Genomic DNA, 15,670 nt, shown 5'->3' with positions numbered 1-15,670 from the left:
TGCACAATTTAAACAAACGAAACACACACGAATTGAAACAAAGTTAGCACTCTTAAGCAAATCCTCACAATAGAAGCACACATCTTTCCACATTCATCATCAAACTACTAAACATGCCTTAATACACACTTAGGGCAAAATAAAAAAAAATCATCAGCATACAGGGCGCGGCGCGCGCTTAACAGGGCGCGACGCGCGCTCTGCGAAACCCAGAAAAAAAACTTCATTTTTTTGGAAAACAGAAGAGGAGAACATGCTTCTCCTCCCTTCTAAGGGTCTCAGCAAGCATTATATACAAAAATTACATGGTTTCTACCCTAGTTTTTCAAAATTATCAAGAAATTCCTAAATCTAAAAACCTAACTTCTAAAACTATATTAATGGAAAGAGAAGGGAGCAAGAATAAACCTTTGTTGATGATGACAATGGAGAGATGAAAATTAGTGAGGAAATTTGCACGAGAAACTAAGAGCTTTGTGTGTGTTTTGTTTTTTCTTTCTTGAAACAAAGAGGAAAAGGGTGAATGATGGAGGCAACAGACCTCCAAAACCCAAACTTCCTTTCTAAACTCGGTTTGGGTCGGGCCCAGCATGGGTGGGCCCAAACAAAAATTATTTTTTTTCAAAAATACGTACATCGTGCGACGTGCGCAAAATCGGCGCGACGCGCCCTCATCTCTGCCTAGAAGGGGTAATTGAAGTCACTAAGCGCGCGACGCGCGCTTTTGGGGGCGGCGCGCGCTACACCAGAAACAGCAGAAAAATTACTTTTATCAGCACACCCTAAAATACCGGTAAATCAGTTCTGGCTCGACGACAACACAAAAATCCCACCTGCAAAAATAACACAAACACAAGTGAATATATACAACTTGGGGTGCCTCCCAAGAGCACTTTGTTTAACGTCGGTCAGCTCGACGGTTAAAGGCAATCAAGGATCACCAAACGATAAAACACATGTTTCACGATTAAAATCACTCCGTCGATAAACCTTTAACCTATGACCGTTAACAACTCACTCTTGCTTAGTTTTATGGTCCTCTATCACTACAGCCCCTTGGCTTCTAACTTCTTTGACCAGAAACAGTCCTGACCATTTCGATTTCAACTTTCCCGGAAAAAGTCTTAACCGGGAATTGAAAAGTAACACCAGTTGTCCTACCTTAAAGTCCTTCATTCTAATCTTACTATCATGATAGAATTTGGTCTTTTCTTTGTAGATTGAATTAGACTTGTAGGCATGCAATCTCATCTCTTCCAACTCATGAAGTTGGATTTTTCTTCTCTCATCACACAACTTGTGGTCAAAATTTAAAAGCTTCAAGGCCCAATACGCCTTATGTTCTAGTTCTACGGGAAGATGTCAACTTTTACCATACACCATTTGAAATGGTGTAAGGCCGATCGGGGCTTTGAAAGCAGTCCGATACGCCCATAAGGTTTCATCCAGTTTCAACGACCAATCTTTCCTAGAGCTAGACACGGTTTTCTCAAGAATTCTCTTTATCTCTCTATTGGTCCTCTCAACTTGCCCATTAGTTTGTGGATGATATGGAGTAGCTATCTTGTGCTTTACTCCATATTGCTCCAACACATTCTCAAGCGGGGCATTCCAGAAATGAGATCCGCCATCACTAATCAACACTCTTGGCGTGCCAAACCGTGAAAATATATTTCTCTTCAAAAATTTGATCACGGTCTTACCATCCGCTTTGGGTGAAGCAATCGCTTCAACCCACTTCGACACGTAATCTACACCTACCAAGATGTATTCATTTGACATAGAGGAAGGGAATGGTCCAACAAAGTCAATGCCCCAACAATCAAATACTTCTACCTCCAAAACACTTTGGAGGGGCATTTCCTCTCTTTTCCCAATTCCACCCGTTCTTTGACAACTGTCGCAAGATGCAACATGGTGGTAAGCATCTTTGAACAAAGTAGGCCACCAAAATCCCAATTGCAGGACTTTTGTGGCCGTACGCAAACCATTATAATGACCACCATACGGCGAGTTGTGACAATGCCAAAAAATGCTTTTTGTTTCCTCATCAGCGACACATCTTGTCAAAAGATTATCACTACTTAACTTAAACAAGTGAGGCTCATCCCAGACATAAAAATTTGCATCATTCAAAAACTTTTTTCTTTGATTCCAAGTTAGATCCTCGGGTATCCAGCCGGATGCTTTTTGGTTAGCCATATCCGCGAACCAGGGTCTAACTTTTTGAACCATGAACAGTTTTTCATCCGGGAATTCATCCCTCACTTCTTTTTCATGTTTTGTTACCTCGGTATTCACTAACCGAGATAAATGATCCGCAATCAAATTTTCTGTCCCTTTTTTATCTCTCACTTCAAGATCAAATTCTTGAAGCAGAAGAATCCACCTTATAAGCCTCTGTTTTGAATCAGGCTTGGTGAGAAGATATTTGATTGCGGCATGATCAGTATAACACACTACTTTCGAACCAATAAGGTAAGAACGAAACTTTTCCAATGCAAATACAATTGCGAGCAACTCTTTTTCAGTAGTGGCATAGTTAACATGTGCCTCGTTTAAAACTTTGCTCGCATAATGTATAGCATGGAAATTTTTGTTCTTCCTTTGGCCTAAGACCGCACCAACCGCATAATCGCTTGCATCACACATGCGTTCAAATTCAAGCGACCAATTAGGAGCGACAATTATGGGTGTGGTGGTTAATTTTTCTTTGAGTTCTAGGAAAGCTTTTAAACATGATTCATCAAAAATAAATTCCGTATCTTTGTTGAGCAAATTACTCAAAGGCTTTGCGACCTTGGAGAAATCCTTGATGAATCTTCTATAGAACCCAGCATGTCCCAGAAAACTCCTTATGCCTTTCACATTCACCGGAGAGGGAAGCTTCTCAATAACTTCTATTTTTGCAGGATCGACCTCAAGTCCTTTTGAAGAAACCTTGTGGCCAAGAACCCTCCCATTCGTTACCATGAAAGTACACTTCTCCCAGTTTAGAACCAAATTTGTTTCAATACACCGCTCCATCACCACATCAAGATTCTTCAAGCACAAGTCAAAAGACGACCCGTACACAAAAAAATCATCCATGAATACCTCGATGCTCTTCTCGATCAAATCTGAGAAAATAGCTTGCATGCACCTTTGAAATGTTGCAGGAGCATTACATAGTCCAAATGGCATTCTGCGGTAAGCAAAAATGCCAAAGGGGCATGTAAAAGCAGTTTTCTCATGGTCCGCCGGATTCACGGTTATTTGATTGTATCCTGAATAACCATCCAGGAAACAATAGAAATTTCTTCCGGCTAGCCTCTCTAACATTTGATCCATAAATGGTAATGGAAAATGGTCCTTTCTTGTAGCTTGGTTCAACCTCCGATAATCAATACACATACGCCACCCGGTCACCATTCTCGAAATGATCAATTCGTTCTTTTCATTTCTCACAACCGTCAATCCACCTTTCTTCGGAACTACATGTACCAGACGCACCCATTCGCTATCGGAGATAGGATAAATCATCCCCGCCTCTAATAACTTCACAACCTCTTTTCTAACCATTTCTTTCATGGTTGGATTCAATCGCCTTTGAGGTTGTGCCACGGGCCGAAAATCATCTTCTAACATAATCTTATGCATACAATAGGCCGGACTAATACCCTTCAAATCGGATAAAACCCATCCTATTGCTTCTTGATTCTTTATCAATATTTCCTTCAATCGATGCTCTTCCTTGCTAGACAAACCACTATTAATGATAATTGGCTTAGTGAAATTGTCACCGAGAAACACGTATTTCAAGTGAGACGGTAACACATTCAACTCCACCTTTGGCTCTTCAACTTTAGGCTCATCTCTCAATTCTTCAATTTGAGTTTCAAATGGATTTATCTCATCACAAGCCTCAAGATTTCTCAAGCAATCTTCAATTTCTTTCTCTTGATCTTTGGTGAGCACTTCAAGAGCTTCCATCAAAGTTTTCTCAAGAGGATTAGACAAGTGCATTTGGTTCTCCACTTTCATAATAGCTTTTTCTGTAGCATCGATTCTAAAACAATCATCATCATCACTCGGATGCTTGATGGCTTCAAAGAGATCAAGATATAATTCCTCGTCTTGGTACCGTAATTTCATTAAGCCATCATCAATGTCTATCATCATTCGGGACGTCTTCATAAAAGGCCTTCCTAAGATCAATGGTATATTAGGATCTTCTTCCATGTCTATGACGATAAAATCAACAGGAAACCAAAATTTGTCAACCTTGAAAAGCAAGTCTTCCGCAACTCCATGAGGATGAGTTGTGGACTTATCCGCTAATGATAACGTCATTCGACTTGGCTTCAAGTCATTAATTCCTAACCTTCTCACCATAGACAATGGGATCAAATTAATGCTAGAACCGGTATCTACCAAACCTTTGCCTATATGAACATTTCTAATAGACACCGGCAAGGTTACCCGTCCAGGATCATTTGATTTAATCGGTGTAGTGCGTTGAATTAACGCATTACAACAAGAGCTAACCGTTACTACTTCCGAATCCAAGAATCTTCTCTTTTTGGTAATGATGTCTTTGATAAATTTCGAATACATCGGCATTTGCTCTAATGCCTCGGAAAAAGGAACATTTATTTGCAACTTACTAAAAATGTCCAAGAATCGAGCATAATGCTTTGCATCTTCTTTCTTTGACGGACCGGGAGGGTAAGGTAATTTTTTCACATGAATTGAGTTCTCTTTCATCTTCGCCTTTTCACTCACACTCAATTTTTTTCTTTCTTTTTCCACTTCTATTTCCGGATTTTCTTTTTCCACTAATTCTTTCTCTTTCTCATTTTCAACTAAATCACCCTCAACATTTTTTTCTACTTCAATCACTCCATCTTTTTCACTTTCAACAATTTCTTCCTCAACTATTTCTCCTACACCCATATCAATATTTCTACCGCTACGAGTTAGAATGGACTTACAATGCTCGCGAGGATTCTCTTGAGTAGTGGCCGGAAAAGGTCCTTTGTTTTGATCGGCAAGTTGTTTTGACAATTGCCCGACTTGAGTTTCAAGATTCTTTATGGCCGCATCCGTACTCTTTTGGCTTGCAATTTGCAATTGCATGAATTGGCTAAGAGTGTCCTCTATTGAAAGCTTTGTTTGTTGAGGTTGTTGATTGTAACCACCTTGATAGGGATTTTGACGATTCGATGGACCCGCATCCGACCTCCATCCTTGTTGATAACCTTGATTACCTCTTTGTTGGTAACCTTGGTTATTGTTGTAAGGCTGTTGTTGTCGCCCCACATATCCTTGATTAGGATTTGAAACATAATTCACTTCTTCATCAGGTGGAGGACAAAAACCAGTTTGATGGTCACCCCTACACAATTCACAACACATTACTTGTTGATTTTTAGTAGGGATCCCATTTATCACTTTGATTTGTTTAGGGAGTTTTGACATTTGTTGAGTAAGCAATTCTACTTGTTGAGTCAATAACTTGTTTTGAGCAAGTATTGCATCACTAGTATTCAACTCAAGAACTCCCAACTTTCTTTGCGATGTACTACGATTGTGTTGTCCTTGATGATCATTCAAAGCCATTCTATCAATGATAGCAATTGCTTCCTCAGCAGTTTTTGACATCAAAGATCCACCCGCGGTAGCATCTAAAAGTGTTTTCGGTTGTGGTTGAAGTCCATTTCTAAAGATATGGATTTGAGTCAATTCATCAAATCCATGCCCTTTGCATTTTCTAACCATAGACTTGAACCTCTCCCACGCTTCATTGAGAGCTTCATTCGGACCTTGAGAGAACACCGCAATAGAAGTTTTCGCTTCCATGAACCTATTGTGCGGAAAGAACCGATCCAGAAATTTCTCTTCTAACTCGTTCCAATTAATCATGACATTGTTTGGTTGATCAAGGTACCATTCCTTAGCTTTTCCTATCAAGGAATGAGGAAATAGTCTCCTAAAAAACCTGTTCTTCTTCGGCCTCTGGAGCACTGATGGTTCCGGCGATCTCATAGAACTTTGTTAGATGAGTAAAAGGATCCTCGTGATCTGCTCCTGTGAAAGGATTCTGGTATAATAATTGAAGTAACCCCGTTTTCATTTCGGAGTTCCTTCCATTGGCTTGATCACGAGCAAATTGTGCATTCAGACGAGGGCTATTAACACAAGGCCCTCGAGGTGGACCATTAGGATCCGCAGCCATTTCTTCCTCAACTAAGTTTTCAACCGGGGTTGAAGAAGAAGATGCTTCTTGTTGTTGTCTTCTTTCCCTGGCTAGTTGTCTCCGTCTACGAGTTTTGTTATTCTCTCTACGCGCAGTCCTTTCAATCTCAGGATCAAAAAGGAGTTGATCTGCAGGTACACGTCCTCGCATAAACTGTAATCTGAAAAACTAACCAAGCAAATTAACAAACACAAGGAATAAACTTTTAGACACAAGAGATTAATTATAAGACTCAATACAAAACAAACTATTGCAATGCTTGCAATATCTAAACAACCATCCCCGGCAACGGCGCCATTTTATTGAAAAAGTATACTGGAGTACTTTTCGTTTATATCGTATCCACAGGGATTATTGCGATACCACCGCCGTTCTATAGCCTATTTTTTCTTGAGTTAATGTTACTTTGGTTTTGAGTTTGCAAAAGATCATTCAATACTTTAGTAACAGAGAGTAAATTAATGAAAGTTTTAAGTTTAAGAAAATGTATCAAGATTCGATTTCATCGACCTAACTTTGTATGTCTCCTTATAAATATATGTATATGAACTCGTTAACGATCAATATAATTACGTATCGACGTCTATACCGTCCGTGTCCGCAACGATATAGCTGGATTTACCGTATTATTTAACCGCCGATTTCTCCACCGTTTAAACAATACAAATAACGTTTTAAAACCGATACAAAGTAAACATCAAAAACTAAATCCATGTCTGCATTGATCATCATTTGTTCATACATAACATATTCACAAGAAAAACATACAAAAGTCAAGGAGGATTACATCTTATCCTGATACAAAAGAGGTTTAGCTATCCATAGAAATGGTTGCTTGCTCAATAAGGTAAGGATGAAGAATGACAAGCATCTACGGCGATTAATCGACGATCAAGGCTTTGATTCTCCAATTCTTCAGTTGCTACAGTGGTTTGTGGTTTTTTGAGCTCTCAAGAAGATCAAGAAGAAGGAAAAATATCTGATTTTCTCCTTAAATAGCAATTCTGTTTTCTGTCCAGGCCGCGTCGCGCCCTCTAGCGCGCATCGCGCCATTACACTTGAATGTTAAACCGCCCAAGCACGCCACGCGCTCTTCTCTCTGCTGGAAGCTTCAAGAAAATAACTGGCCCAGGGCGCGACGCGCCCTATTACCGCGCGACGCGCGCTATGCTCTGCCCACCAGTCTTCAAACATGGCTAAAACAAGCTCAAAACTTCCCAAAATTAGCTAAGACCTACAAAATCATAACTAAAACACATATTAACATAAAATAAAAGCTTAGGGTTTTAGTTAACTTCTATTTTTGTAAATTCTTTGATATGCTTGATTTATTTTTAAGGGTACTGCTTGGGAATGTTCTTGTGTGAATGATTCTAACCTGAATCTCGAGATACCTTAGGTATGTGGCAATAGGTCAAGGAGACTGTACGGCTCGTCCCAATATGGTTGATCTGGTGGCCACCGTTAGTGCGACGCTTTGGTTTGTTCTGATGGCCCTTGAACATGATCGAGGAGACATTAGGCTACCATGTAGTGTCATTAAGCACTAAATTTCCCTTAGAACCCTAGTTGAACCTGACTTTGGCCTATTAGAAAATAGCGAGATGGCTGGCTTTGAATTCTTGACCGAAGCTGGTTGATACTCGAAGCTACACTCATTGAGATCAATCTTTCAAGATGTTTTCGGTCAGCCACCCGAGTGTTGACTGAGATAATGCTTTCGAGAAAGATCAGTGATATGAGCTCCCTAGAACCCAGTTACTATTTTAAGACAGGTTGAACCAACTAAACTTCAGTGGGGAGGGTACTTACCTGTGGACTTCATACAAGTCTCTAAACCTAAGGACTCCTGCGCGACTTGTTTGTTATCTAACCATTTGGTTTCCTTGCAGGTTTTGTTTGTATGACTTACTAGGTCCATACTACCTTATGCTTTTACATAACATGTTGACTAACCTTTTTCAAGGATCTTAGGGATTTATGGCGCATAATTCCCAGGTACTGTTATGGAATGACTATCAAGAGCCTAAGTTTCTATCAAGGGGCAAGAGGATTTATTTTCCTCTAGCCATATGCTTTTCAAACTCGAAAGTACAATAAACTTCTGTCAAGGGGCAAGAGGATTTATTTTCCTCTAGCCAGATGCCTTCAAACTCAAAGATACAGGTTCTATCAAGGGGCAAGAGGATTTATTTTCCTTTAGCCATATTCCTTTAAAATCAAAAGTATCGTATCCTGAATCAGAGGCTATGACCCACTAGATATGGTGAGCTTGACTCTTACAGAAGGACGTTCGAAGACGAAAGTCAAAGGTCTTCAGACAAAGCTGCAACCAAATTCAGTTCTAATGTTGCGAACTAGACAACGAGTTTCTCATCTTCTTCCTCAAATCCCTTAAGCTGGACATTTACAACTCTTGTGTGACTTCGTCGGAATCTTCTTCCTATAAGTAGTCTAAAGTGTTCTGCAGGTTCAGACACTAACGCTCGGTTAGTTTTCCACTCTGGGGAACTTGGCCATTCGATTGATGATTGTCAGCCATTCTGAGACAAGGTTCAAGACTTGATTAATGCACCGGTTGTCATCATTCATACTTGAAGGCCAAATTTGAAGTTCTCTTTTGACTCAACGGATCTTCTGAAGCAATAAGTCCATACGGAGAAGATCTCCTCAACGTTGGCAATTCATAATTCCTCATGCATTTTCATGCGTAATCTTTCTTGTTTTTGCTCAATACTGTTTATATGCAATACTTGTTTGTTTTTTTAACTATAACAATAATGAATTGTTATTGTTTGTCTTCAAAAGTCATTCGCTCTCGCTCTAATATGTTTTTTTATGATGCCAAACTCTCAGTGATAAAGCATGATAACTCCAAAGGGAGAGTGAAGAACACATAATACCAATAACCTCGATTGGTGTGCTTTCGTGTAAAACCCTGTTGATGATGTACATACATTGTTTCGAATCCCTAAACACTAGAGATATAAGGATGTTAATCCCTAGTCAACCCCTTTGAGCCTTGAAGTAGGAATTTTTTTTTCTCTATATGAAAAAACCCTCACATTTAATCCAGGGGCAGGGTAGTGTTTAGTTAACCTGATTGAGCGTTCAAAATACATCAGGAGCTTGCATCTAAGGATACAACAATGCTTATCTTTCAAAAGTTTAAGGAAAGTGAATACCACAATGGTTATCCCTCGCCAACCAAGAAATAAGGCAATCACAATCTTTCCAACGAATCGAAGACGTCTCAGGAGCATACGACTTATTCAAAGAAGAAAAGTAAAAAAGAGAAAAGAAAGTCCGCTAAGTCAACGAACTTGAAAAAGTGACTTAGGCAAAAATTAGGTCATCCTGCTGGACTGCAAACCTGAAACTCAAGAAGTTGTCCAGGCAAAAGTGAAAAACCTGAAAAGAAAGGATTGCGAAACAAAAAGATCATTAACAAAAGAACAAAGTCGTGTGACCAGACACCAAATACAAAAGGTAGAGTGACTGCCACCTCATCGATTCCACAATCGTCTCAAACTCCCATTGAAGGATGAATGCTCACATCAAGTTAATTGAACTTAGGTTGGAGAACATCACGAAGGGGGTGGGCACCAATAAAATTTTGAGCCTAAAAAATCCTTTTTTCTAAAAACCGTGAACCTGGCCATGTTACAACCCTCAAAAGTCCTAATTGAATCATGGTTAATTCAAAAGCATACTGTAACGAGAAATACGGTAAACTGAATCCTAGGAGTTTTGATAAAAGCTTGAGTTGGTATCACACCACCTTTCACAAAAAAATTGATGCTTTGACATCCTTTCAAAACAAATTTCTTTTTTAAACGTTAAGACAAACATGAACTTTGCATTAGAATCATATTTCTCATAATAAACATTCTTTGCATATGAACAAGTACTTGACATCAGGAAAGCTTCCATCATGAACTGCAGATGAAAAGTTTAATCCTCTCAAGGGACAAGTTGTCTTCAGAACTCCGTTGAGTTCAAGCGAGAATGTCTCAAATTCTGATCACCCTCAGGGGCACAAAAGCAGTTGGATACTCTGGTGAGTAATAGTTCAGTCAATCTGGGGCAATTAGGTCAAGATTCAAAGAATCTCTCAGAAGTGTTGAACAATCAGGGGCATTCACTCAAGCGTAGTCGAAACTACCGTCAACCTTGACCAATCTGGGGCATTATTCCTAAGTTCATAATACTGGGGCATGTTTTTTATGATAGCACAAATCTCAGAAAGCCCTCCCGATAGACAAAGTTGCTTTAGAAGTGCACCAAAAAGCATAAATATTTCCTACGATTGACTCAGTTGGCTAAACACCAATATATACTAAGGGCGTGACATTTTATTGTCTGATTCATCTGGGGCAGTCAAGTCAAGATTCAAAGAATATCTCAAAAGGCGCTGAACGACCAGAGGGGAAAGTCTATCACTTAGGGCATGCTGTATTAATCACAAATCTCAACAAAAGCCACTTAGTTACTAGTATCAAATGGTGACAGTATCACTCTCTCATCAAAAGTTTACAATAACTTCAAGCATCAGATATACCTGACTACCGATCCCAAGGGCAGATAGGCTCCCATATGGGAAGGTCCACATATGGTCAAGAAAATGTTTTCCAACAATAAGTGACGAAATACTTGAAGACATAGGGGCATTGAAAATTGAAATCTCAGGGAATCTTTCCCATATAGTGGTTTTCACCAGGAGGTTATCCTTAAATGATCTCTTTCCCAACAGAGACTTGATTCCCCAATGGAGTATACGTCTCAAACGCTACAAGTTCTCCGATACAATTCTCTTCTCCAGCATGGTTTATTCAAACTTACTATTTCTAGTAAGGTTGACACTCATAGTTGAAACTTGGTCAGATAGTGCATCAGATGATTATTCATCTCTTTTATCCCCTGTCAAGGTACATCAAGATCAGATCCTTCAAGTTACTTTCATCCCCAGGCGACAATAAAAATCCTTGGCTGAGTATTCTTGCACATGAGGAAGGAATCCCCAACAAGGTCATTCTAAGATCAGGGTGAAGAAACATTGTCATCACCTCCCGCAGGGATTTATTTTCCCAAACATAATTAGCTATATGGAGTCGTCAACATGCTCCAATTGCATGGTTACATTCATACATCATTCATAGCATATCATGACAAATACATACATATAGCATTCTCATTTTGTTTTGAGAACATCATCACAGTATATTCCATGCATCATAACATTGCATGAAACTAACTTGGTTTTTCAGGTTAATTCCCGAGCAGACAATGTTATTAACAACTTATTCGTCATCAGATACAGTTAAGACGAAGGTTCATTCTGATAAGCACTGTCCTTCCAGTTCCCATCCAGATTAACATTTCTCTCAGATATAATCAAAACGAAGGTTCATCCTGACGAACATTTCCCTTCAAGTTTCCCATCCTGCAAAACATTATTTTGCCGGTCTTCATTCGGAAAAGCCTTATTACCAGATACAGTCTAGCGTATGACTTATTCTGTGGGCACATTTTCAGATATAGTCTAGTGTACGACTCATCCTGACCCCTCTTCCAATTACTCATCCAAAATATCACTCGTTCAAAGGTAGTCTAATGTACGACTTACTCCTTCAGATATAGTCTAATATACGACTCTTTCTGATATAGTCAAATGTACGACTCCCATCTTCAGACTTAGTCTAATGTATGACTCGTTATGATATTCATATAGTCTAATGTATGACTCCCTCCTTCAGATATAGTCTAGTGAACGACTTTTTATGATATACACGGATACAGTCTAGTGTACGACTTATTCCAATATTCTCATCATCCCTTCTGAGATAGCCAAAGGTATGGCTCGCATAATGTATGCCCCCTTATGAGATAGCCTAATGAATGGCTCGCCTAATGTATGACCTCTTCCGATATAGCCTAATGTATGGCTCATTCCAATATAGCCTAATGAATGGCTCGCCTAATGTATGACCTCTTCCGATATAGCCTAATGTATGGCTCATTCCAGTATAGCCTGATGGATGGCTCACTCCGATATAGCCTAATGTATGGCTCATTTCAATATAGCCTGATGAATGGCTCACTCCGATATAGCCTAATGTATGGTTCACTCCGATATAACCTAATGTATGGCTCAATCCAATATAGCCTAAAGGATGGCTCACTCTGATATAGCCTAATGTATGGCTCACTCCGATATAGCATGATGGATGGCTCACTCCGATATAGCTTGATGTATGGCTCATCACAATACAGCCCGATGGATGGCTGGCTCTTTCTATAGCCTAATGGACGACTCTATCCAATACAGCCTAATGGATGGCTGACTCTTTCTATAGCCTAATGGATGGCTCACTCTGATATAGCCTAATGGATGGCACTCCCTAATATAGCCTAATGGACGACTCATTCTAATACTCTTGAACATGTACATGGCCTAGTGTATGACTCATCCTGACACCCTTCAGTATACCTATCAGATTCAATCCAGACAGAGATTCATTCCGACAACATTCTGTCAACACCTGGATGGCATCTTTAAGCCCATCTCCAAAAGCACTGCTTCCGGCAACGCCGAATTCAAATTTTGTGGTACTCAAGTGTTCAATCATCTTCCACCTTCAGATCAAGATAGGCAAACAAGTCAGTCTACCTCTTCAGATTTAAGAAGATTGAACATGGGGCAGGTGTCATACCCCGAAATTTGCCCACACATTTTGAGATGACTTATTTCAAGATCTTCTCAAGCTCACAAGTTTATCGGTGGCTCAAGACTACACATGAATTAGGCACACTTGCTTTTCTCCTAAACAAGTTCCTATGAGTTAGGATTTCGTTTCTCATCAAGGATATGCAACTTCTAAGATCTCAGGTGGACTTCTTGGCTTCCTATATGCTTCAAAGAATCCTTATACCAATTTTCAAGCCTTGATTCACAAGATTGTTCAGTCAATTGCTCAAAAGATCAACAGTCGACTATGCTAGGTTAAAAGTCAACTATGGTCAACCTACAGTCAAAACTCCTGATTTTTGGTTAACATCAACATATTGAAGTTAAATTCATCATTTGATCAAAGGTTGATCATGATTTATCAAGAAAAGCTCCAAAAATCATCAAAAGATAAAGTTTTTAAATTAGGGTTTTTGGGAGAAAGTCAACTAAACTTTGACTGGACATAACTCTCACATGGCTCATCAGATATTGTCCAACCAAAGCTCATCCTCAATGAAAATCAATTCTATACTACTTTGATGTTGGGCCCAAGACCAAGAAATGCATAATTTGAGAGATATGAGCCAAAATATTACAGGTTCTTCTAGAAGTTCATTGAAAGCTGTTTTTTGTCAAGGCAAATATCATCAAGATAAAATCTTCAAATACAAAGAAGGTTCCAAAGTGGCTTGTAGAGGACATCTTGAGCTTTCTAAAGAGTCCTAGAACACCTTCATAAAATAAGTATTGAGTGAGTTATGATTGTCAGAAGTTGGGAAAATTTGAGAAAAGACATGAAACCCTAAGTGAAGAAGTTTGTATTTTCAAATAATGGGCCATTGGTGTTGGACCATCCATGTGATGTTAAGCTCATTAAAGGCTCAAATATTATTTGATATTTATTTTATGGTTTTATTATATTTATTTTTGGATTTATGTACTTAAATTCAATTTAAATCAAATAAAATCAAATTAAATCACACAAAATGTTCCATTCATTGAATCAAGTCCAAGTTCATCTAATAAGGCCAATAAATCGTGAAAAGGTATGGAAATAGATTGAATCCAAAAAAAGAAGGTTTCCATGCATAATTAAAAACAAATATTTTCCAATCAAATCTCATGCTCTCTCTCTCTCTCTAATATTTTTTACCTAAATTCATCTCATATATATACACAACAGTGCAGCCCCATGAGACGACGAATCCACCTTCACCTAAACACGTTTGAGAAGCTCCAAATATTCACAAACCTAGGGCACGAGAAAGAAAGATTTTCAGGAGGTTCCAAGGCCAACAAACCCTTCCATTACGTTCCTGAGGTATCAAAGAGCATGTTGGGATCATTTACCATGCCTAAAGATGGTTGAAACATAACACATCATGATAACATTCTTCGTTTATTTTATTTTGTTTTCGTGTTTTAATTGTTGTTGTGTTTTAACAGAAACTAACGCTTCTAATGTGTTCCTGGCGTTGATTAGTACAGGTTAGAATCATCAGGTTGGAGTTTTAAGGTCCGTAGCAAGAGACGCCATAGTTAGGGCTCACGAAAGCTTGGCATTCATTTTCATGGTTACAATTGGATTCAGACCAAATAAACTACACCATTGAATTCTCCATGGTCTAAATATGCGATCTGGTTTGTTAGTTCGAATTATTTGGTGTTTTTATTTTGCAGGTTTTGAATTATCATTATTCGCTACGAAAAGTTGTAGCAAAACTGTGGCAGAAACATGCCAAATCCGTAGCAAAAATCCACGCCCAATTAGTGAAGACGATAAACAGTATTAAAGACTTGTTGACCACCACGCGAGACAATCTAATTGGCCGGTCAAAGCATATATCTCCTCTCTCCACTCGCGATTGGTCCATCCAAGGACCGGGGTCCCACGTTTGACTGAGCATTGATTTGCACGCGTTTTCATTTTTATTTATTTCCATGCACTTGATTTATAGATGACTATCGCAGCGCAGGTGGTATGAGAGAGTGGCCAGTAACGTGAAGGACTTGGGTTCGATCCTAGCGTCCCACACTTTGTTTTCTCTCCCTTTTTTACCTATTCCCTTCCTTTTTTCCTTTAGTTAACAAATTTCTTCCTTTTTTCTTTTCTAATTCTCTTATAATTCACTTAGACAGATTTAAATTTTAGTTAGGATGTATAATTAATTTTATCACTTAAAACTCTTATAAAACAAAAAAAAAATTAGATTTATGAATTAATTACTTAATTTACTTTTTTTTAAGGATTTAACTAATTTTTAGGCTTGTTAATTAAAATCATTTAGATTTAATTAGACGTAAAATGATTTAATTGGTAGATTAATCCCTTTAATTAATTAGATTTAGGTTAATTTTTACAATTAGGTAATTAATTTAGATTGAGAATTTTTTCTTAATTACATCTTTTCCAAGCCTAACTCCTCCCGATTTTCTTCCTCGATCTAAATTTTCTGTGATTGTCGCATGCATGATTGCTTACTATTTTTTATTTTAAATTCTAGAGAATCTGTATAGGTTGCAAAGTTTTTGTTGTAATAGCTCTTAGGATTTATTCTTTCCTTAAATCCCCCATTTTGGAATATGTACTCCCCTCCCCGAAGCCCCGTAATAGTTAGGTTTATTTCCGCTTTTATTTTTCGCATGTATGATTAACTGTTAGTAATTAGGTGTGTATGGCAAGATAACGAAATCAAACGCAA

The 15,670-nt window shown here is 38.6% G+C and overlaps 1 protein-coding gene across 5 annotated transcripts in view; it reads right to left on the bottom strand.

Annotated features, from left to right (window-relative positions):
* The window catches only part of LOC131638400 (uncharacterized), a 40,887-nt gene that overhangs the window by 12,089 nt on the left and 13,128 nt on the right, over nt 1–15,670 (bottom strand). Inside the window, exons 3-4 of one of the 5 annotated variants that reach the window (XR_009294665.1) lie at nt 7,617–13,699; nt 6,405–7,472 (exon numbers count right to left, since the gene is read on the bottom strand). The exons of 1 other annotated variant lie outside the window; for it this stretch is intronic. Coding sequence is in view for 1 of the 4 variants with exons in the window: in XM_058908959.1 (XP_058764942.1) it covers nt 1,363–6,027 (4,665 nt within the window). In the remaining 3 variants the exon portion in view is untranslated. 3 more of the 5 variants (XR_009294663.1, XM_058908959.1, XR_009294664.1) reach the window with 3 other exon arrangements.

This window comes from Vicia villosa, unplaced genomic scaffold (assembly GCF_029867415.1).
Source record: "Vicia villosa cultivar HV-30 ecotype Madison, WI unplaced genomic scaffold, Vvil1.0 ctg.002310F_1_1, whole genome shotgun sequence".
Lineage (NCBI taxonomy): Eukaryota > Viridiplantae > Streptophyta > Magnoliopsida > Fabales > Fabaceae > Vicia > Vicia villosa.
This window is presented reverse-complemented; position numbering and strand designations above follow the sequence as displayed.